The sequence below is a fragment of the Ursus americanus genome, chromosome 26 (genome assembly GCF_024610735.1).
Source record: "Ursus americanus isolate L20-20 chromosome 26, mUrsAme1.1.p, whole genome shotgun sequence".
In the NCBI taxonomy this organism is placed as follows: domain Eukaryota; kingdom Metazoa; phylum Chordata; class Mammalia; order Carnivora; family Ursidae; genus Ursus; species Ursus americanus.
The window spans coordinates 861,549-886,707 of NC_142152.1; the positions used below are offsets into that span (position 1 = coordinate 861,549).

The 25,159-nt window shown below is 41.6% G+C and overlaps 1 protein-coding gene across 2 annotated transcripts in view; it reads left to right on the forward strand.

Annotated features, from left to right (window-relative positions):
• The window catches only part of ARMH4 (armadillo like helical domain containing 4), a 157,578-nt gene that overhangs the window by 11,830 nt on the left and 120,589 nt on the right, over positions 1–25,159 (forward strand). Inside the window, exon 1 of one of the 2 annotated variants that reach the window (XM_045810472.2) lies at positions 23,516–23,659. The exons of the other annotated variant lie outside the window; for it this stretch is intronic. Coding sequence (XP_045666428.2) covers positions 23,516–23,659 — 144 coding nt within the window. Of the gene's footprint in view, positions 1–23,515; positions 23,660–25,159 lie in introns of those variants that run through there. 2 annotated transcript variants of the gene reach the window in all.

Sequence of the window (25,159 nt, forward strand, 5' to 3'; positions counted from 1 at the left end):
ATGATAGCACCATGAAGGGCAGTTTGAATTTCTTGGGGTATTTGGACTACCACATCAACCCAGTGGCCACAAACAACTTCAGCCTGGGTCTTTGACTGCCCTGGGTCTCTTTCAGAATGGACAAGATCTTCGGGGCCTAGAGGGATTGCCCTAGAAAGAGTAAAAAACTCTCAGACTCCTTGGTGGACAGGGAAAAGAGATCTCCAGGGAATTAACGTCCATGTCTTGAGCAGCTCGAATACCAGTACTACTCCTGTCTTAGGCATCCAGAGGCCTGGTTATCACTGCCAAAGTAAATTGCTCCAGCCCCCAGAGTCCTTTCCAGAACCTCAGGGCCCAACCAAAGGCCCAGTGTCCTCATCTGCCATTTGGTGTGTTCTCTAAAAATCCAAATCACTCATCATTTCTTTCCTATGTTATTGGAACTGCTTCTTCCCTAATTTTCCTGTCTTAAATATCGTCCTTCTTGTTTCTCACTTAGTTTTATTCCTTCACACTGCTGCCCAAGAGATCTTTCTAAACCCCAACCCTAATCATATCTTCTTCCTGCTTAAAACCCATAACCATTAGGATGAATTCCAGATTAGTATGGCAGACAAAATCCCTCAGGACCTGATCCCTGCTCATATCTCCCTGGCTTTGTTTTCCCACCATTTCTGTCTTAGAACTATGCCAACCATGCTGAACTATGAGTAGTTCCCTAAATGTGCTGTGTGTTTTCAGTTCGCTGCTATGACTTTGTACACTGCTCCCTCTCCCTATCTGGACTGCCTTCATCCTTCAGGATTCAGTTCAGACATTCCCTTTGCCAGAAGTCTTCCCTGGCCTTTCAGGTTATACTGGTACCCCTTCTCTGGGTTTCTTTAGTCTTCAGTACTAACCTTTTATTACACTGTCTTGTAATTTTCCCTTTTTCTTGTTTATCTGCCTTTGGATTGCAAAATCTTTGGTTCTAAGGATGGTGTTTTAACTTTGTATTCCCAGAGCCGAACATACAAAGTATTCACTAAATGATTTTTAAAAAATGAATCAATGATGCATAGAATAATGAAGGAAGGATATAATGCAGGAATAAAATAGAGCCTGTAATTTTTTCCCTTGATTTTGAACAGATCAGGAAGGCAAGCCAACTTACTTTCAGAGGAGAGGTCCAGACGTGTTGCTCTAAATGACTACTGTGTAGTACATGAAATGTCTGCACAGAAGGAAATTACGTGAAGGGCTAACCTAGTAAACTCAAAGAGAGCAAATTCCCTTGATCCTTTATTTGTTCTGACCTTTAATGTGACTTTATTGTTTCTAAAAGCAATTAGCATCTAGTATCAGACTTCCCAGACATAAATACTTTGATTTGGGGATTATTACTTCCTCTTGCATATGAGAAAAGGAAATCAGTAAGAAAACAAACAAGAAGTGGGTCATTTCAGGGATGCTTGACTGGCTTAGTTGGTGGAGCATATAACTCTTGATCTCCAGGGTCATAAGTTTGAGCCCCATGTTGGACATAGAGATTATTTAAAGATAAATTAATCAATTAATTTAAAAAAAGAAGTGGATTATTTCAATGGGTATCATGTTGATGAATTCACTTCTTTCTTTCTTTCTTTCTTTCTTTCTTTCTTTCTTTCTTTCTTTCTTTCCTTCCTTCCTTCCTTCCTTCCTTCCCTCTTTCTTTCTTTCTTTCTTTCTTTCTTTCTTTCTTTCTTCCTTCCTTCCTTCCTTCCTTCCTTCCTTCCCTCTTTCTTTCTTTCTTCCTTCCTTCCTTCCTTCCTTCCCTCTTTCTTTCTTTCTTTCTTTCTTTCTTTCTTTCTTTCTTTCTTTCTTTTCTTTCTTCCTTTCTTTCTTTCTTCCTTTCTTTCTTTCTTTCTTCCTTTCTTTCTTCCTTCCTTCCTTTCTTTCTTTCTTCCTTCCTTCCTTCCTTCCTTCCTTCCTTCCTTTCTTTCTTTCTTTCTTTCTTTCTTTTTCTTTCTTTCTTTTTCTTTCTTTCTTTCTTTCTTTCTTTCTTTCTTTCTTTCTTTCTTTTCTTTTCTTTTCTTTTCTTTTCTTTTCTTTTCTTTTCTTTTCTTTTCTTTTCTTTTCTTTTCTTTTCTTTCTTTCTCCCTCCCACTTCTTCCTGGCTGCAGTCTTTTGCATTTACCCATCAATGTACACCACTGTGCAAATATATCATTAAGCATATCATCCTGGGGTGGCACTTCTTTCCAATTATATCAGTTAATTATGATTCAGTGTTTGTTTCTAGTTTGATAAACAGGACATGAAAAAATGTGAAACTGAAGTTGGCTGATGTTTTGCTTTTGACATAAAAAACAATCCCCCCCAAGTATAATTTAATTTTTCTGGAAAACTTCCAACATGTTTTGTAGTTTTAAACAATATTCAAGCATTTTAAGTACATAGGATAAAAACACTTCTTATCAAGTTTTTTTTCTTGGTGAAATATTCATATTGTATAGAAGTATATCATTTAAAATGTGCCCTCTTCCCACACACACACACACACATTATTTTACACAAATGTGATCATTGGCCCTAAAAGTTTTTTTTCACTTAATATACTCTTGATGTCTAAGTAGGCCTGTATATATACTCTCACCTCGCTTTACTAGCTACAGTTTTAACAGTTTTCCATGGATGTATTTTTTTTTTTTTTGGAAGAGTCTTTTGGTGACCTTTAGGTTATTTTTAGTTTTCCACTATTATCCAAAGCTACGGTGAACATCCTTGAAAAAATATATACAATCTTGGGTACTTGGGCAAGTGTACCTATAAAATCAATTCTTAGAAGTGGAATTGCTAGGTCAAAGAATATAAATATATGCATATATCCTTTATATATTTTTAATGCAGCTCCCAAATTTGTACTGATTTACATTCCCACCAATAGTAAATGCGAATACCCATTTCTTCACTTCCTCAAGCACAGGGTATATCATCTATCTTTCTATTCTTTGCTCATTTGATAGATGGAAAAGGTATTGCATTATTATTTTAATGTAACTTTCTGTAACTATAAGTGGGGTTAAGTACCTTTTCATGTGGTTATTTTAGATTGCCTACTTATGTTCTTTATCCATTATTCCATAGACTTGATTGCCTTCTCATTAGTGGCAACACCAGAATTCCTGTATAGGGAAAAGCTTAAGATAAGCAACTTTGTTGGAAAGGTTAAAGCTAAGGACCTTGCCTAGAAATTGTGATTGCACAGTACTTCACCTAAGGTTGTGACAAGTCAATTGTCCTTATCAAAGAATGGAGGGCAAGTAATGGAAAGTGCCTCCCCATCTCCCTGTCCCTGCTTGATTTCATCACTGCTTTTATTTTTATAAGAGCTCTTTATTTATTAAATAAATAAGTCTTTTATGTTATGTTTGTTGGGAATATTTTTCCTGGTTCTTCTTTCAACTCTATTTAGAGTAATGTTTATCCTTTAGAATTTAAATTTTTTATAAGAAATATTTTATCATTTATTTATGGCATCTGAAATAACTCTCATATTTAGAAAATACTTCCAAGATGCAAGACTATAAAAAAGTTTACCCATTTTTTTCTGGTACATACATGGTGTCATATATTTATGTTTAAATTTCTGATCTACCTGGGATATATTTTTGGCAAGAAAGAATACAGAGATCCAGCTTTAAAAAAGTAATTAGCTGGGGCGCCTGGGTGGCACAGCCCTTAAGCGTCTGCCTTCGGCTCAGGGCGTGATCCCGGCGTTATGGGATCGAGCCCCACATCAGGCTCCTCCGCTATGAGCCTGCTTCTTCCTCTCCCACTCCCCCTGCTTGTGTTCCCTCTCTCGCTGGCTGTCTCTATCTCTGTCGAATAAATAAAAATCTTTAAAAAAAAAAAGTAATTAGCTGTTTGTCTCATATAGTTATGATTTTTAAAAATGTTACTTCTAAAACTCAGTCCAGATGTAACTAGAGGAAAAGAAACACACGGGCTTCCTTTTGTTGTCACTTCTCAGAGTTCGTTCCTATTGCTTTGCAATATTTCAGTGAAGACACTCTTTTCCCAGTGTTTATTCTGGTTCGAAATACATCTTAATGTAAATTAAATGCTGTTAGAGTAAAGTGATCTCAGGAGAGAACAAAATATAAATGGCTAGATAAATACATACAATTAATTCGACATAAAGTTGACTTTATTGTCATCAATACAAGACAATTCTTTGAGAGTAATTTCTACTATTTTTTGTGTGCCACTCAGCAAACTTGTCCCAGAGAATATATTATCTAGCTGTTAAGGTAATATCCTATATTCAGGTGATTTCTTATTGCTCTCTGTTTAAAAATTTAAAAGAGTGTTTATTAAAGCATACTGTTCCTAAAGGCGGAGAATATGTTTTATTCAACATCACACTGATAGAGAATAAGTAATTTTTTAATAAATAGGTGCAAGTAATAAAAGGTATACTGATGATCATTAAAATTTGAGATTAAGACTTTTTAAAAAGGGAAGTAGATTTCATCCTGTGACTGGGGATTTTCTTCTATAGGCTTTTTCCTTCTTATATTAAGGAAGAAAAAGAAACCTAAGTCATATTCTTGTCCAGAGTTTATATACTGAGCATATTTTAATTCCAAATATAACAGGAGTCAAAAGATAATATTGTATTTGGTTACAAAAGAACTCAACTGGAAGAATATTCTCATTTATTAAAAGGATCACAAGTAAAATAGATTAGCCAAGCCAACCCCTCCTCTGCTAAATCTTGGGAGTTAACCACCCAGGACATTAACAGATAAGGCCCTGCTTCTGTAGCTCTGTCCTCCAGGGAGAGAGACTGTGACGAGGGTGTGTTAGAGTAGGAGGAATGAGTTGGAAGACAACAGTATAAAACAGTATAAAAGGTCTGAGCCCCGATCACCTGAAGCTTCTGAGTGTGGCATTAGATAGTCCCTCACAGAACGAGGTCCTACAATTTTACCCAACTCCTCTGGCCCCCTCCCAAACTGGAAAGAGGGGGCAAATCCATGACTTGGTTTAGGATGCTTTATTCACACCACTTGCATTTTAAGTCACATCCAACCCTGGGGAAAGCATGACCTGGTGATCTTCTATTCTGGGACTTGGGGCAAGAAATTGGTTGAAGAATGTCATTTTTATATTTCCTTTTTCATCCCCAAGACGATAAATGGAACTCCTTTTTTCTCTTTTTTTAAGTGCATGAATTCAATAAGTGCTTAATTTAGTTTGATCATGCTGGCAGGCTTGGGAAACTACAACAGGCTGTAATTTTTTGGTATGTCGGCCTACAGAAGTCATTCTGAACAAAAACAACCTTAGTTTCAGCAAAATGTAGGCAGTAAGTAAGGTGAAGATGGGAGATTTTTTCTTAAATGATCAAGAGAGTTTCTGGGATTTTTCTTACCATTGCAGCACTGGACTGGAGAACAATGTGAGATTTTCAAGCTCTCAGTTCCTGGAAAGAAAAAAAAAAGTTTCTCAAGGACATAAAAAAGAAATCATTCTCGTTTAGTGCCAAAAATTATTTATATATTGACATGTATTTGTTGATTGTTATGTACATATGTAAAATATGTATTTTTCTTAATTTAAAAAATGTCTTTTCTTACCACTCCCTATTATCATACAATAAAAATTCGTTCTTCTGTTGGTAATTATCACCTCTCCAGGTTTTTTCTTTTTAATGTATTTTGTGTTTTTATTTTTAATTACAAAATTAATACATGCTTGCTTTTCTTTTCTTTTTTTTTTAAGGTTTTATTTATTTGTTAGAGAGAGAGAGAGAGAGAGCACACATTAGTGAGGGGATTGGGGCAGAGGGAGAGGGAGAAGCAGACTTCCCACTGAGCAGGGAGCCCAATGTGGGGCTCAAACCCAGGACCCTGAGATTATGACCTGAGCAAAGGCAGATGCTTAACCAACTGAGCCACCCAGCGTGCCAATACATGCTTTCAATAAAATATTCAAACAATACAGAAATGCACAAAGCAAAATTTTAAATCCTTCTTTTCTCCACCTAGTTTATTCTTTAGAAGTAGTCACTGATAAGTAGTGGGGTGTCCTTTCAGATATTTTTCTGTGTGTAAAAAATTTTTTTCAGGACCCAGTTTGTATTGTAGAGAAGCAACAACATTACTTTCTGGGGGGATAGTTTTTATTTTGAATTCCAAATTTGTAAGAAAGTTGCAAAAATAGTACAAAAACTTTTCTTCACTCAAATTCTCCAATTATTAGCCTTTTACCACTTTTATTATTTTCTTTATGATTTTCTATCTGTGTGTATACATACTTATTATTTTTTCTGAGCCATTTGGAAGTTGCACTCATGCTCCCTGTCCCCTAAATACTTCAATGTGTATTTTCTAAGGACATACTCTTTCACAACCATAGTGCAAGTATCAAAATCAGGAAATTAACATTGATAAAATATACTATTATCCACTCCAGAGCCTTTTTTTAAAAAAGATTTTTTTAAAGATTTTATGTGACAGAGATAGAGACAGCCAGCGAGAGAGGGAACACAAGCAGGGGGAGTGGGAGAGGAAGAAGCAGGCTCATAGCGGAGGAGCCTGATGTGGGGCCCGATCCCATAACGCTGGGATCACGCCCTGAGCCGAAGGCAGACACTTAACCGCTGTGCCACCCAGGCGCCCCTAAAAAAGATTTTATTTATTTATTTGAGAGAGAGAGAGAAGCAGACCCCTCCCCCCCAGCAGGGAGCCAGATGTGGGACTCGAATCCAGGACCTGGAGATCATGACCTGAGCTGAAGGCAGACACTCAACCGACTGAGCCACCCAGGCGCCCCCACTCCATGGCCTTTATTCTATTTCACCCATTGTCCCACGAGTATTACTTTTTAAATGCATCATATTTTTCAAAAGGAATATATCAACAGATATGCGCCTTAAAATTTTTCTATAATTGTTCAAATGAATGAACTGGTTGACTGACTAGAGATGATTAAGGCACTTCTACCTTATCTCCACACTTCCCCCCACCACAAGCACACACATGCCCTTCTCCTTCTTCCCCTTTCTGACTGGAGAAATCCCATTCTATCGTCATATCGTCAAAGCCCCCTATTTGACATTTTTACAAACCCAACCACCATTTTGTGCCCTTAGTTTTGCTTCATTTGTGCACCCTTAGCCTTTCTGCACAAGGCTGCTTTGTAGCATTTCCCATTATACCATCACTGTTCAAATTTCTACCTGGTAGTTAACTGTTTTAAGCTCATGGAAATCAGGGGCCCATCCAGCACCTGGTCTAGAACTCAGAACAGAAAGCATTTTCAACGAATGCTGGTTTAATTCTATGTCATCTATAAGTCTTTTCTTCTCCTGGGTGGGTGCCAACAAAATGAATGGAATACTAATTGCCTTCTTGTAAGTTGCACTCCTTTTTATTTGATCTAAAATGTGTCATATTGAAGAAAGGGAAAAAAATGTTATAACATAAGCACCTACCTAAACTGAAACCTGCAAAACATTGCTGACAGAAAGAGCACCTGGATAAATGCAAAGACATTCTGTATTCATGTCATGAAAGAGTTAAGATGGCAATGCTACCCAAAGCTAACTGCAGACTCAACCCAATCTCACCCACAGTTCAGCAGTGCTGTTTTAGGGGGCCCCTGGGTGGCACAGAGCTTAAGCAGTGCTGTTTTGTTTTGTTTTGTTTTGTTTTGTTTTTTGTTTTTCTTTGTTTTATTTTGTTTTGGTTTTTTGCAGAAATGGAAAAGATAGTCCTCAAATCCTTATAGAATTGCAAGGGGCCCTGACTAGCCAAAACAATTCTGAAAAAGAACAAAGTTGGAGTATTCCTGATTTCAAAACTTATTACAAAGTTACAATAATCAAAACAGTTATATTGGCATAAGGATAGACATATAGACCAATGCGATAGAAATGATTGGTTGGAAATAAACCCATTCATGGGGGGCGCCTGGGTGGCTCAGTTAAACATCTGCCTTCAGCTCAGGTCATGATCTCCGGGTCCTGGGATCTCATCCCACTCTCCTCTCAGCAGCGAGTCTCCTTCTTCTTCTCCCTCTGTATTCTGTCTCGCTTTTGCTCTCTCTCAAATAAATAAAAATCTTAAAAAAAAAAAAACCATTCATGTATGGCCAATTATTTTTTTTTAATTGTAGTAAAATACACATAAAATGTATCATGTTAGCCATTTTTAAGTGTACAGTTCAGTAACATTAAGTCATCCACATTGTGCAACCATCACCACCCATCTTCAGAACTCTTTTTGTCTTGCAAATTTGAAACTCTGTACCCATTAAACAGTAATATGCCAATTGATTTTTGACAAAGGTGCCACGTCTGTTCAATGGGGAAAGAATAGACTCTTGAACAAATGGTTCTGGGACAAGTGGATTTCTACATAGGAAAGAATGAGGTTAGGCTATCCTACCTCACACCATATAAAAAAATTAACTCAACATGGATCATAAAACCTAAATATAAAGGCAAAACCCAAAAAACTGTTAGAAGACTACATTGAGGTAAATCTTCATAACCTTAGATTTGGCAATAGATTCGTAATATGACACCAAAAGCACAAGCAACAACAAAAAAATCAGATAAATTGGACTTCATCAAAATTAAAAACTTCCATGCATCAAAAGACATTATCAAGAAAAAGAAAAGACAACCTACAGAATGTGAGAAAATATTTGCAAATCACCTATCTCATGACAGTTTAATATCCAGAAGATATACAGAACTCCTAAAACTGAACAAAATGGTGAACAACCTAAGTTAAAATTGGACAAAGGGGGCCCTTGGCTGGCTCAGTCAGTGGAGCGTGCGACTCTTGATCTCAGGGTTGTGAGTTCAAGCCCCATGTTGGGTGTAGAGATTTCTTTAAAAAATAAAAAATCTTGAAAAAATAAATAAAATTGGGCAAAGGAATTGAATAGACTTTTCTCCAAAGAAGGTTTACAAATGGCCGGTGAGCACGTGCAAAGTTGTCAACAGCATCGGTCATTAAGGAAATGCAAATCAAACCTACAATGACATGCCACACCATACCAACTACAGTGGTTATCATTTTAAAAACTGGAAAATAAAAAGTATTATTGAGGATTTGGGAAAATCGGAACAATCATGCATTGCTAGTGGGAATATAAAATGTTGCAGCCTCTGTGAAAAACAGTTTGGGAGTTCCTTGAAAAGTTAAACACAGAATTATCATATGACCCAGAAATTCCACTCTTAGGTATGTACTCAAAAGAATTGAAAAGTGTGACTCAGACAAATACTTAAATGCCAATGTTTATTGCAGCATTATTCAGTGTAGCCCAAAGGTGGAAATTACCCATGTGTCTATCAAGAGATGAATGGGTAAACAAAATGTGATATATACATACAATGGAAATTTATTCAGCCATAAAAAGATATTAAGTTCTGATACATGCTGCAACATGGATGAAGCTTGAAAACATGCTCAGTGAAGGAAACCAGTCACAAAAGGACAAACACTGTATGATTCCACTTACATGAAATATCTAGAATAGGTAGAAAGTACCTTAGAGGTTCCTGGGACAGGGGGGAGGGGAGAATGAAGAGTTGCTGCTTATAATGGTTATAGAGTCTCTGTTAGGAGTGATAAAAAAGAAAAAAAACAGTGGTGGTGGTGGTCGCACAACTTTGATTTTTATAGTTAAAATGTTAACTATATTAACATTTATATGTTAACACCAATGATTTTTATACTTAAAATGGTTAAAATGGCATAGTTTATGTTATATATATTTTATCACAGCAAGAAAGAAACTATTTGAACCCACCTCGGTCTGAGCCCCATATGGTTATTAGAGGCTAGTAACTTTCTAGAGAGAGTGAGGGGGAGAGACATAAATACATAAATTCAGAACCAAGATGAGGAAGAATGTCTTTATAAAGTTTGGAATCTAAACCTCTGGGTTTTCAATTTTAGTTTGCACCGGATTTACCAGAACTCGATGCTTTGTTCTTACCCATAGAGAGTCTCATTCCTTAAGTGTGAGGTGGGCTGGAACACTGATATTATTAATAAGCTCCCACGAGACGAGTATGAGGCAAAAACTGCAAAGAATTTGGCTCCTGCTACTGCCTGGAGAGGCCCTGACTGCAAGATTCCATCAGATCTTTGCCCTTTTAATGCCAACACGTTAGGTTTCTGCTCTCAGTCTCTCCCGGCTCACAGTGAGGGCTCTGGACTTCTGGGACCAATCAGAGGGTCAGTGTTCTACTGACTAAGCACCAGGTCACAGTGACTCAGCACCAGGTCTCAGCCATTCCTCCGGATCTGATCTTGTCTCCCAGCTCCAACCTTGCTCCCATTTTCTATCCCAGTTTTGATAATTGGGTCTTTGTTTTGTCACCAAACCCCTGTCCTTTTCTCACTAGTTTTGTCAGGGGAGACTGTCCCTGAATCTTGGTCTTACGGTAAAGGTTTTCCTGTCTTGGCTCAGTTTTGTTTTGTTTTGTTTTTTAAATTATTGAAAGCTCTCACTTTCAGCTCTTTGTGAGCCCCAGTCCATTCTCCAACCCCTCCCTGTTCCCAAACCTTCCAACCTGCATGCTTCCCATTTTTTTTTTAAAGATTTTATTTGTTTATGTGACAGAGATAGAGACAGCCAGCGAGAGAGGGAACACAAGCAGGGGGAGTGGGAGAGGAAGAAGCAGGCTCATAGCGGAGGAGCCTGATGTGGGGCCGGATCCCATAACGCTGGGATCACGCCCTGAGCCGAAGGCAGATGCTTAACTGCTGTGCCACCCAGGCGCCCCCATGCTTCCCATTTAAATTCCCTTTCTTCTCCACTTGATCTCCAGGGTTTTGGTGCCATCTTTAAGGTCCCCACTTCTGACTCCATTTATCTTTCCATGAATATTCCATCCTGCAGGTCTATCCCAGCAAGCTGCAGTACCACTGCGGAGGCATGTCTGCAAATGCACTGGCCCCCAGCCCCCCCCCCCCCTTCTTCTCCAGGTCTTGACTTCTCACGAGTCCCTGGTCCTGGGCCCTTCCCAGATGCCTGTTGGAATACCTCATTCCCTCCACTGCTTCCTGCTGCCCACTGGGGAGAAGGGAAAGGGAACAGTTATGGGCCTCTTCAATGTTTTGGGTGCTGCCCTAGCAACTTGGTAGATGGCATTTAATGCAATAGATCATTTAAACTTCTTTGGGGGCGGGGATTAGAGTATATATGGCACCGAGAGGTAAGGTAACTTGCCCAAGGTGAATGCAGCTGGCAGATGGCAAGCCTAGGAAGTGAATCTCACTGGCTTTATCATGCCGGTCTGGACCTCCGTGGGTGGGGCTGGGGTACAGGTGGGAGTAGATGCGGCAGGTTTCAGGTCTCCACTGCTCCCTTTCTCAGCTCACCCTTCCATGCCAGGCAGTGTTGGAGGGCACCAGCCACCTCTCCTGGTTTGTTGAATATTTGCAGTGTGTTCCAGTGCAGGCATGAAGGATTTTTCCTATGCTCTTTATGGTCTTGTTTATTACTAATTCCCTCTGCGGATGAAAAAAAATAAGAATATGCCTTTTAGGTGGCGTATTCATAGTAACTAAACTCCTAAAAACACTGAAGCACCTAAAAAATGCTGGGGAGTATACAGTGATAACCTACAATCTATAACTATTGACCAGCACATTTTTTAAAAATATCTTCAGCAAATCACACCTGTTTTGATCTCATTGTCAACAGAAACCCACTTCTCACCTGCTCGATATATGTATAGAGCAAGAAAGTAACCCCAAAATTGAACTCCTCAGTTGTCTTATTAAGGGGGTACACCTTGGGGGTGTACCCCGAAGGTAACTAGCTCATTGTCAAAATGCCCAAAGCATAGCTGACCTTTTGGAAATTTTCTGTAGGGAAAGGAGCCTCTCTAGAATTCTGATGATCCTTTTAACTATACAAGTTTTTCCTGGATTGCTTTATGGAAAGGGCAAATGTAATTTCCATTCCAGCAGAATTTAAAGACTTATATGTGACTATTTAAGGAGGCAGATTTCAGTTCCAAATGTAATTTAGTCAATTTCTATTATTGAAACTCAAATCATTCTAGATACCTAAGCACTAGACCTGGGAATAATTTTTTAATGCTTCCTTTGATCTCCCAAGGCCAGGCAGTTACCATATTCAGCTGCCCCTTCCCTTTCTCCAACCACTTGCGCAGAATCCTTCCCTCTTGCCTGGTAAGCAAGGCTAACTCCCCTGGCGTGGCATTCACAGCAGCTACAGTCTGGTCTCCACTCACTTCTCTAGCCTTATTTCCCATGACTCTCCTCTACAAATTACGGTGTCAGAACATTCATGTTCTCGCTCTTATGCCTAGTTTTTTCCATTCCCCCAACCTGAATGCCCCACCCCTGTAGCTCTGAGTCCTAAGTGTCCTGTAGTGCTAGCTGATCAATTTCCTCATCTGTGAAATAAGGGCAATAACTTTACCTCATAGGATTGCTATATATAAAGTTATTTATCCTTTAATGAAGATATTCTATCTTTTTTACCTAATGTTTGCTTTTCGAAGGTAAGTATTGGCTACCTACGCCGTTCATCCCAGCTGCCTCAGAGTGTTCTGATTCAGGTACAAAGATACACTATGGAGGAATACCTGAGTGAGGAAAGCACCATCTTGCAAATGTAAGTTGTAGGATAGCGCAGGTGGAAAAAAGCCTAGAAGGAGAGAAAACAACGCTTGGCTCTGGGGGCCGGGGGGGGGGGGAAGTGTCAGCATTACTTCTGGAGGAAAGAAATTTTTGGATCCTTAGGGAGGGGAGACGAGAGGATTTTGGCCAGTGGATTGGAGGCCCAGTTCATTTCCTTTGGAAAAGAAGTGCCTTCGGCCATCTGGAGGAGCCCTCTGATTCTAGAGTGCTGGAGAAGCTAGTGCAGCACTCAGAGTCTAGGAAGTAGGGCTGACCGGCTGCTCTGCGCCCAGTTGGCTTGAGGCTCAAGGGAGCAGAGAGGAGACTACCATTTTCCTTTTGGGATGCCCAGTCCTGCTCACCTGTCTTGGAAAGGAGACAAAATTTCCATCTGGTAATGCACACTGTGCATTTGACTGGTGTGTTCCTTGGGCTGAATCACTTAGGCTGCTGTACCGTGCAGCATAGTGATGGTGTTAGTGGTGTTAGTGGTGTGTGTGTGTGTGTGTGTGTGTGTGTGTGTGTGTGTGTGATTGGATTGATGCGGGGTTATTTGTGACAAGCTGTGTGTTTGTGGAAGGCATTCAGGCTGGGGAATGGTACAAGCGGGGCGGAATGCAGGCTGGGGGTCCATACTGGGGTAGGCGAATGGCTTAGGCTACAGAATAGCTCCAGCTGGGAAGGTGCGTCCTGGGGGGATTCAGTCGGAGGGAGATAGACTGAGGGATACGACCTGGGAAGGTACAGGCTGGGTGAGGTTGTGTCAGTTTTCTAGTGCTGTGTAACAAATTATCACAAATTTAGTGGCTTAAAACAACACTCGTTCATTATTCTCAGTTCTGTAGGTCAGAAGTCCAGGCTCAGGGTGGCTGAGTTCTCCACGCAGGCTCTCAGAAAGCTAAAATCAAGATGTCAGCTGGGCCGTGTTCCATTTTGGAGCTCATATTCTCTTTCAAGCTCCCATAATTGTTGGGAGAATTCAGTTCCTTTTGTTTGTAGAACTGGGACCCCCATTTTCTTTCTTGTTTTTTTTTTTTTTAAGATTTTTATTTATTTGTCAGAGAGAGCACGAGCAGGGGGAGCAGCAGGCAGAGGGAGGGGGAAGCAAGCTCCCCACCAAGCAGGGAGCCCAACGTGGGGATCCCCGTTTTCTTGCTGGCTGTTGACAGGGGCCACTCTCAGCAACTAGAGGGCACCCTAGTCCCTTGCCACGTGCCCCCTCCATCTGTCCTGTCACGCTTCACATTGCTGACTTCCCTGTCTTAAGTTCTTGACCCAGATTTAAAGGGCTCATGTGATTAGATCGGGCTCACCCAATTTTAACATCAGCTGATTTGGGGTCTTAATTACATTTGCAAAATCACTTTATAGGAGCACCCAGGTTAGAGTTTGATTGAGTAGCTGGGAGAAGGTATGTGCCTCTCAGGGGCCAAGAATCTTTGAGGCTGTCTTAGAATTCTTCCTTTCACAGAGGGATGTAGGCTGGAGGGATGTATGCAGGAAGATAGAGCCTGGTGGGGAGAGGTGCAAGCGAGGGTGCCTTCAGGCAGAGAGGGATTCAGGCTGGGGTGACGACAGCTGGGGAGCGATATGGGTAGGTGGGGGGAATATGTCAGGGGTATGTAGGTTGGGGAGGATACAGCCTGGAAAGTGACCGAGGCAGAATGGGATGCAGGAGGCAGGCTGGGCACCAGTGCAGGGACTGGGCACCTGAGACATGGCTATTCTGAATGTGAATGCTACGACATGGGTGTGCCCAGGTGTCACGGGGGCCTGAAAAAGGGCACTCGGCCCAGCCTAGGCCATCAGGAAAGTTTCCTTGAGGTGATGCTCAAGGTGAGTCCTGAAGGTGAGTAAGCATCCTTAGCCAGCCAGAGAAAGGTGAGACAAGTGTTCGAGTCAGATAGAAGAACATGAGCCCAGGCACAGAGGCTTCAATGTAGCTTATGATGCTTAGCTGTAAAGCCAAATCTTTGATGGAGTCATTAAATATGTTCTTCTTTGATGAAGCCATTAAATATCCTTTGAAATCGGATAATGTCACTGAGGACAGCCCTGTGCAGAAGGGGGAGAGCCCTGGACTACAAATTCAGAGGTGTGGGTTCCCGCGTGGGCTTTTCAATCTCTTGCAGTTTCAGTGTCTCATTTGATGAATAAGGAAATTGGGGCAGAGATACACCTCCATAGCTATAAAGTGTTTCGAGATGCCTAAATAAGATAAATATATTCAGTGTCTGTAATAGGCCAGACACTATTACAGTTTGAACCTACTTTCAGCTATGTAAGCGATGTCATTGGTTCTAGGTAAGTGAGTTTTCATAAAATGCTAAATCAGTGAAATAATAGCATAATGTCAGCAAATTAAAAAATGTTTTCTGCCTACTTAAGAACGTTTCTGTTTGCGGGAAAAAAATTGGTGTTAATGGGAAGCCCCTGGTGAACATTATCCAAATTACTTAGTTAAACTTGAGAGCCTTCTTGATTAAATTTCTTTGGTGAGATTCTAAGAAAATTCTACAGAATGATGCCAAAACTATCACTCTAGAATCTAGCCCCAGAAAATTATTCTTTCCATCATAAACTTGAAATTTAAATAGGGGGATATCAATAGGTTTGCTTCTGCTCTCAGAAAGTTCCTCAAGGAGGGAAAAATCCATTAGCCAGCAACTCAGGAAATACCTGCTTTTATACCTGAAAATCAATACCTCATCAATGGAGTCTGCACTGTGTTTCATAGAATAGTATTTATTGACCGTGTGATGGCTGTTAAGGACGCTGTGCTAAGTATTTTCCGTATTATCTCATTTAATCCTCCCAACCAGCCTATGATATCAAAACTATCACTGTCTTGTGAAGCTGAAGCACAGTCCTAAGCGCTTAGATTCTAAACACTTGTTTGCTCTCTTATCCTAGAAGGGTGAAGAATCTTTAGGCCACCTATGCAGTAAGTTCCCTTCCCTTCTGCAAGGCACAGGCTCGGAGGGACAAAGTCTACTATTAGGGAGAGCCACTTTGTGAAAGAGTACCACCTGTGACTCTTTGGCCTGAAATGGGCTTTTTTTGGGGAGAAGGTCTATCTCATATTCCCTCCCTAAATATGTCACTGTTCTCCTTCAACAAGGGATGCTATTAAAAATACTTAGAATGGGGGCGCCTGGCTGCTCGGTCGGTAGGGCATGCGACTCTGGGTCTCGGGGTTGTGCGTTGGAGCCCCACATTGGGTGTAGAGATTACTGAAAAATAAAATCTTAAAAAATCATACTTAGAATGGCGTGAGCACGACACTGGCTAATCGCAAGAGACCTCCGACTGTGCCAGACATTAGCGGGCCCCCCTTTCCTTGGGATGATGGGGAGCTGGTGAGGGAATTGAGGCTGGGAAGAAGAAGAGGGGATTGGGAGGACTTGGAGCAAGAGCGCGAGGTAATGGATTTACACCAACGGATATGGGAATGCCTCCTTATTTTAACAACCAGTGTGTCTGAAGTAAAGCTCCACCCTGGCCCAACCCCACTGAGTTTTCCAGAAGGAAGGGCTCTTCTCAGACGTATCATCCCCAGTTCTCAAAGTTTCTACCTTCAAGGCCGTTCCTGAAGAAGGCTAGAAGAGGGAAAGAAGGAATTTGAGTCTCCTCTCCATCCCTTAACGCAAGTGCTTTGTCCCTCATTTCTCCAGTCAAAAGTCCACCTCTGGGCCTGGAGGCCGAAGTGGAGAAAGAGGAAGAGGGCGGAGGTAACCATATTTGTCTCTGGTTCTTTCCCTGTGATAGCAAAAATGTTTCTAGCCTCTAATATCTTTATGTCTTCCATATCTTTATCATCTGCTTATGACGCCCTTCATGTCTGCCACATTTCCTGTGAAATCCCTCTCCAGGGGGAGAGGGAGAAGAGGTGAAGCTTATTGCTTATATTTGTGCCTTGGGCAAAAGAATGGGCCTATAAAAGTGCTCATGAATAATAATGCATTGCACCACGTGGGACTGGGTTATAGTCCTCAAGGCTGCCTCAAACACAGCAACACGCTGGAATTCAAGACTCTGAAATCAGAAAGGATTGGGCCAAAATGTTCAGGCTTGCATCTTTGACACAGGGAACAATGTACACGATGGAGAAGACATTAAATTTCAAAAGCGGCAGTATAGAATCTGGGAAGCAAGAAGTATGAGGAAAGAAAGCCAGAGAAATAGAATTTACAGGAGAATTGGAGTCTGACAGGGGAAAAAAAAGTTTTGTGTTTTTGGTGAACCCAGCAGAATCTGATCTGAGTGAAAAGTGCTCATCGACGTAAGAGGACTGTTGAGAACAATGTCATAAAATGAACATCAGCTGGCCATGGTAAGTGCCTTAAAATGGCTTTTACAAAGAGAGAGATGGAAAGAAAACAAAACATGCCACTGTGCCTGAAAGCCACTTATAGAAAGCTCCTCAGAGCAAAAAAGAGAATAGAAAGAACATTACGTGATCATCCCATTTATCTTTACTGGGAACTTTTTGGAGACAAAGTCATTTCTTCTTTTGTGGCAATGCCTCACACTTTGGACCAGTCCAAAACTAAATCATTTTCTCCGTATGAGACATATTTTCAATCATTCTGATTCTGAAGGAAGTTTTTTCGCCTTTGGCGATTTCTGTAAACAAGTTACGGAGGAATTGCTTTGAACTGATTCTGCAAAATGCATCTTTTACGTCTACTTTATATTGTAGGTCTTGACAAAGAATAAATAAAACAAAACACATTGCTCGCGCTATTTCAGAGATCTGAGCCCAGATGGAATAGGAGTACTGGATTCAGCTTGAAGCAGTTTTTTCTTTTTAAAAATCTCACACGCAGGGTATTTCTTGCTCACGAGCAACTCCTTCTTAAATAAATGTGAACTTTACCAATTACAAATATTGCAGACTTGTGGTTAGAAGGGGACTTGAAATATCAGTTGGCTCAGTTCTCTGGCTTCAGACAGGACATTTGCATACATAGGTTAACCCCTTCTCACAGGGTTAAAAAATAATGAAATCCTGAGTCTCAAAGCCATTCACATTGGACTGTATCTTCCCAACTTGTATGAGATTAATATACAAATTCTGAAGCTCATCAAACTTCCTTTTTATGTTAGTAGTATTCAGTTTGTGCCTCCTAGTTGTGAAATGGTGAACATTACTGTGTTTATTTTGGTAATAAGCTTATGGCCATAATTAAATAGTCAACAGATACTTTCTTGAACAGCTGTTATGTCAAGGCACTGCCGTAGTCGTTGTGGGAGATGTGAGACTATATTAAACACACTGTCTGAATTCAGAGAGCTTATAGTTTTGGGGGAGAGGAAGATGGTTACATAACACGTGTACTAACTATATTAAGATGCAGACTTTCCACATACGCTTTATCAGATAGTTCCTCTCTGTAGTAGTATAATGAAAAAAGATGATAAAAAATGGGTACTACGTTTAGACCATTGAAGAAGCAGATGAGAAAATTGTATATTATGTATTGTTAGTAATATTTCTGTGTGTATCACCTTTGCCTCTCAACTAAATTCAAGGTGTGTGAAGAGAATTGAGTTCAACTGCATATCTCCACATATACCACATACTATGCACAAAACAAAAACACTTGTGATTGATTAGCCATGGAGATAAAGCCAATACCCCAATAAATGCATAGCTCATATTAAATGATTCACTGCTCATTGCTTCATGACTATGAAACACCCACTAATTCTGCTGTCCTCTAAGACAGTTGGCCAGAAGAATCAGCGAAAATGTACCGAGACAGGGAATTTAGCAGGGGGTTGAGTACTACAGCGAAGGAAAGTCTTTTTTTATTTTTTGGGCAATGATGTCCAGGCCACATTTAAACTTTATTAAACCGTTGTTCGGATAGTCGGTATTAGTCTGGTTATGAGCTTCCAGGACATCTTCATCGGAATGGCGTTGACATTCCGTTGACATTATCCTGTTCTCTGCTTTTGCTCCCAGGTGCTGTAGATTGAATATACTCTCGTGTATTCTGAGTATGATGTTAATACCTGCATCGTATTTTTAGGAAGTAAAATAAGCAACATGCATTGGAAGGCAGATAATTAACAATAACGCAGTTAGCTGCAGTAAATATATTTGGTAGTTTCCCCACATTTACAGCTATTTCCATAATTTCCTTGTTGAGTGAGCTAACGGTGTTTCATCAGGAACCCCAGCCAGAATGAAATGAATCCTTTTTAGAAACCTAGAACTGAAGAGAATATATAACCTCTTTCACTAATCTATTCCAGTCTTTAAGAACTTTCTCTGATTAAGAGGGCTTTTTTTTTTTTTTTTAAGATTTTATTTATTTGACAGAGACACAGCGAGAGAGGGAACACAAGCAGGGGGAGTGGGAGAGGGAGAAGCAGGCTTCCTGCCTAGCAGGGAGCCCGATGCAAGGCTCGGTGCGGGGCTCCTTCCCAGGACCCTGGGATCATGACCCCAGCTGAAGGCAGACGCTTAACGCTTAACGACTGAGCCACCCAGGCGTCCCCAGGAGTCTTTCTTGAGCCGGAGCTTTGTCCTGCCTGGTAAAGCCCTTCTCTTTAATTCTGTCCTTAGTAGAGGCGGAGAAGAGTAAACAATCTTTCTTTGCATCACAGGCTGTAGGTAATGTATACCATTAAGTCAGTAATAAATATCTCATGCCCATTATTTAAGATAAGGAATCTATTAAAATCATCGGTTTATTTACCATTAGGCATATGAAAAAAGAGACAAGGATGGAGATGACTCTTTTGTCTGACAGAGTGAAAGGCAATTCATAGCTTTTCTAGAGTTATAAATGTCATTTTGAATGCAGTTATTCACAATGACTGATTCATTTAGGATTAAAGGGTATATTAGACCTTTGATGTTTGAATATCTTAAAAAGAATTTTTACAGGGCACTTGGGTGGGTCAGTTGGTTAAGCATCTGCCTTCAGCTCAGGTCATGATCCCAGGGTTCTGGGATCCAGGCCCACATCGGGGTCCTTGGTCAGTGGGGGAGCCTGCTTCTCTCTCTCCCTCTGCCTGCTGCTCCCCCTGCTTATGCTATCTCTCTGTGAAATAATAAATAAAATCATTTTTTTTTAAAGAATTTTTACAGTCTTACAAGGACATTATTTATGGCTGGAAAAAAATGGGATGAGATTTCTTTCTTGTAAATGTTTTCATCCTTGACTTTATCTAAAAAGTTTCTGTTTCAATGGCCTGTACTGTTAGAAATTTTGTTTTTGTACCCACATTAGTAGTCCTTTCCTCTCTTATTGTGCTTTTTCAAGGCAACAGACAAAATTCCATTTGTTAGAATTGAATCAGAAAGTTCAGGGCCTGAAGAAATCTAACACTTAATAAGAGAATATAGAAAATATCGGATTTTATTTTATTTATCATTATTTTGGAAAATAACAGATTTTAAAAAGAAGGGAATGTAAAGCATATAAAATTCTGCTTCTATAATGACAAGGCTTCTTGGGGAGAATAGAGAAACAAGAGGATTCATTTGGGTGTTTTGCATAATAAGAGTTAAAGATAGATAAATATAGTGGGCTGTTAACAGTTAAAAGCAACTACAGTGTCTATAAACTTGCTGTTCCAAAGCTTTCTTTAAGGAAAACCATTTTCTTACCGGATTTATTCTACTTACCCATCTTTCCAATAAAGGGCATACTAAAGACATAATTTAGCAAGAAGTAAAAATCTAAGCTCATTAACACCGAAGTAGGTCATGTTGAATATTCTGAAAAGCTCTATCAGAACGAATAAAGCAGATCCTACCATCATCACCATTATTTACCTCATCATCACCATAACCATCAAATATTTATTGAATACCCAGAGTGAGCGGAGTATTCTTAGCAAGACTATTTCACACCGAAGTCTACTCCTGGGAATTTCAACTTAAAAAATTAAAAGCGACTGGGAAGTCTCCAACACAATTAGGGTTAGAGAGTAACTGGGCAGAGAACATTGGGAAATGCTGACAAGCTTGTGCTCATAAACTTTTAGGAAGGTCAGAAAGGAAAGACTGTCTTTTGTGGTGAAGACTTAAATATGCAATTGGCAAATGACTCCTACTCTATCTAGCAGCTCCTGTCCTCCTTCCATGGCCAGACCTCTTTGCTGGGTGCCCTGGGAATCTATAAGGACAACACATCCAAGAAAGGAGTTTTAGAGAGTTCAGAAATAAAGGGAGGGAAAACCACAGGGAAAGACAGCAACAGTTGTGAAGAGATTTCCAGGTAAACTCAGCCTTCTAGGAAAATTTTTCCTCAGATGCTACTTTCATTTCATTTTGTTCTATTGCCTCAAGTGCTTGTTGCTGGTGTAATTTCAAATGAAAATAAAACAAAGCAAATAAAACTAAAAACATCCTCAGGAAACAGTAGTGCAGTCTGGGAAGTCCTGCCAGCTGGTTTTCAAGGGCCCTTATGTGAGCCTTTAAGTGGTACTTATCTTGGTGACGTCAGCCCTACTCGGGGTCTCCTGGCTTTTGCAAGACCAAAAACCCAATTTTTGTGGGCATGGAAAGTAGATTTGTTATAAACAGACACACATTATCCAGCTCACATATATTTATTTCAGCAGTGTCTTAAGGGCGTTATCCATGGGAAATCAAGCTGTCAGATAGTTACTTGGTACATGGGAATCAGGGTAAAGAGAATTAGTTGGTATATTGTGAAGCATTTCTACCCAATTTACTGATAGCCTTACCAAGGACACCATAATGCTCAAGTCTGCATTGCCAAGACCCTCCTTTCTGGATGGTATTTGAATGGACATTGTCCACTCCTGGCTCTTGGGGTTGGTTATCCAGTTGTTTGTTACATGTGACCAATTTCTCTCTGACACGAAGGCTTTTACCAACCAGGATGAAGTAATTATCGAATACTGCAAAGTTTATCAGGTAAATACAGGATGGTCCGTGAAACCTGAATTTCAGATAAATAATATTTTTAGCATAAATATGTCCCAAATACTGCGTGGACATTCTCCATTTTTAGTTACTAAATCTGGGAACCCCAAACTTCATTCCTGGATTTATTGATTTGACTTTTAGATACAACTGTCTCTGATTTACAATTTGTGTGTGTGCTGGGGTGGAAGAGTGGGTCTTATTATCACTGCCACGTACCAATAGCAGCTGTTGAGATAAATTGCACGAATCAGAGTTGTTTAAAGCAATACAAACCATTTGGGAAAGGATAAAGGATTAGTATAAATGAGTTCCAATAAGATCATTTTTACTGTGTAGCTGAATGACTGTATTGAGGAAAAGGAAAATAAGAATTCTACTATGGGAGAAGGGTAACTTTTGAGAATGGAAAACTTTGAGTGTAAGGCAGATCTAGGGAGTGGAGCTTTGTCATTGGGACTTCGAGTATTGTGGGTTTCAAAGGACAAAACTAGGGATGCAGAGTGGGAGGCAGGTAGATTCCAGAGAAACTTTGGATATCTCAAATATGTATATAAGACTGGCCTTAGATGCCTCGGGAGCTGGAGTCCCTTTCTCCTGTTGTCTTCTCCTATTCTGTTTGGTCCTCTGGTTCAACCCGATTGGTCAGGTTGTTATTTATTAGTACTATTATTTACATGCATTTGGGTGAAGTAGACCCAATTTTGTGGTCTAGCTGGGAATCTTACCATACTACATAACATTGTTTTTATGAGATGTGGTGTAAATTTCAAACACCTGACGTAAAAATAAAATGTTGAAACACAGCTTGGTCAGGTTGAGTATGGCTTATCCACCTGGTGGGTATTGAATTTGGGTAGAAGGCCTGGTCACAGTATGATGTATTATATTGTATTACATTGAATATACATAAAAAAACAGATCTTATGTATTCAAATCAATTCAATCACATTCCATTCAACAACTATTTGTTGACAACCTTTCTGGAAATACAAAGATAATCTCTTCTAAAGAGAGGTAGAATGGGTAAGATAACAGTGGGTATTGAGATTGTGTTAAGTGTGTGGGGTCAAAGGTAAACAAGACCTTGCTCTGTCTTGAAGATGTTTACAAATTATTATGAAACGGGAGTAAGACAGCTATTATAAAGAAGGGAATGAGTAAGTACAAGAGATAACGTATGTGAAAAGTGCTTTGCAAATGTCTGGTTCTGTGGGGGTTGTTCTAGAAAGGGCCTTTGGATTCCTGACATCTCTTTTTACCTACAATGAGAGTTAATAGAAAAAGTAAACTGAATCATTGACAAACTCAAGGATGGAGGTCATGAATTCCTGGTGACCACCTAGTTGTAAGATCTCGGGCAACTTACACAGCCTTCAGCCTCAACTTCGTTCCCTGTTAAATGGGGATTACCATGATTTCTTTCAGGGTTATCGAGTAGATGGAGCCGGCACTGAATAAAGCACGTAGCATTGCTCCTGGAAGGCGTAAGGGCTCAATAAACCATACTTAGTAGTTAGCACTTATTTTTAACTTCTCTGAAAAGGGAATACTTTGTTTAGGGCTACTTTACACCATCCTACTTAGGGGCACGCCTAAACCGAACCGTTTCCACAAGGAATCTCCTGCAGCTTCCGACGTGCGTCCTTTGCCTTAATCAAAGACCAGAGAAATTCGGGCTCTTCCAGCGAAAACAGTGCCCCGGCCGTAGGCACCGAGGGAGTGCTGCCGCAGAAGCCCAGGCTTCGAAGAAGGACAGCTGGGCAGGGGGTCTCCGGCGAGGTTCCAGGAGCCGGGATCGGAGCCGGACGACCCCCCCCCCCGCCCCACCCCGACTCGCCCCCGGCTCCGGAGCGGAGGCGGGGAAGTGGGCGTCGAGGGGCGTGAGGCGACGGCATCGGGTGTCAGTGCCAGCGGAGGCGGGGCGGGCACATCTTCCCGCCGCCCAATCCCCAGCTCTCGTCGTGGCCTCATGAATAAGCAACAAAGCGAAGCGTCCTCCTCCTGGCGTCCCAGACGGCTGAGGGAGCCGCCGCCGCCGCAGGGGCCGCGCCGGGGATGCCCAGCGCGGGCGCCGCCGCTCTCCTCCGCGCGCTGCTCGGCTGAAGGCGCACAGGTGAGCACGGGCCCGGCTGCTGCCACTCGGGCGGCCGCGCCTGCAGACGGGGCTCGGGGCAGAGACGGTGCCGGAGTCCCGGGCGGCGCGGGGTCGCCCCGGGAGCGCCGCGGTCCGGGGAGCGCGGCAGCCCGGAGCGCGTCGGGCGTGCGTCCCGAGCCCCCACCGGAACGCTGTGCCCCGGCGCGGGGTGCGCGAGGGCAGCTCGGGGCGCGCTGGGCGCGGCGCGCAGGCCTCGAAGGACCCGCCGCACTCCTCGCTCCAGCCCAGCCTCCCGGCTCCGCACCAGCGCGCGGGCCTTTGTGCTGGCGGGGCTTGCAGGGCTGGCTGCTTTTGTGTGGGCTTTTCTTTCTTCTCTCCCTCCCCTCCCTGCCTCGCACGGCTGTGGTAGAGAAGTTCCTGAAGACTCCGATTTGCTCCTTTCACAGCATCCATCGTGATGTCCCCGATACCAATCAGTGTCCGGCAGCCGAGGAGCAAATGGGGGCTGCGGTGGCCACCGAAATGTGTTCTGCTACTTTGCAGAAAACCAACAGTTGAGTGTTTAGCGCAGAGATGTCACGGAACCTCCTTGCTCAGACCCTGACCGGTCCCCCAGGACACGGCAGGAGGATGCTGCTTGGAAAGGTCTCTTAATTGGAAAGAGGGCCTGTGGGCTAGACACGGAGGAGGTCAGGCTCTGCCTGAGACTGCAGAATGGTTGGTAGATGTTGCCCGGAGATGCCCAGATACCGCACGTGCGTCCTGGTCACTGACAGAACCTGACCTTTGAGGTAACAAACATGGAAGCCCTGGCTGGTGAGCTGGCTGAAGGTAGCCGGGGTGAACAAAATATAGGACTCTCAAGAGTTTGGAGTTCTCAAAGATGAGAAATCTTTGCCTTCCCAAGCCGAGCTCAGGGATCTGCCAGGATCTTGGCACCTAATTTCAGTGCAGAGCTGATGTGGAGGAGAGGAGAGAGGATGCTTTAAAGTGTCTGCATTCTTTCTTTGGAAGTTTTAGTTAGAAACTTAAGGGGGAGCAGGAGTGGTTCACAAAACCATTCATAGAGCTCCGAAGGGCTTCTATAGGAAGCAAACTGTGTGGTCAAAATTTGCATGCCTCCCTTTCTTTTTGTGTATTTCCTTGATCACACCGTTGGACTCCAAGGAGTATTGTTGAAGCCAACCGTGTTTAAAGTCATTGACTGATTTCTTTTCACTTGCTGGCAGAAGCCCTCTGTAGCATCTATTGAAAGAAACTCAAAACCGGGGTGAGATTTCACAGTTTCAGAGCATCGTTGCTTTTACACACAGTAGAGATTTAAGGGTGGTCTGATTTACTCTTATGACTAAGGTAGAGCTATTATATTTGTCTTAATAATGAGACAGACACTTATGCAGCAGACTTGATATTGATTGTGTTTATTCACAAAACTCCCAAGACTCACCAAGTCTAAGGGTAGCTACAGCAACAGAGCCAATTAGGAAGACATGGATTTGTCTTTGTTTTCACTGGAGG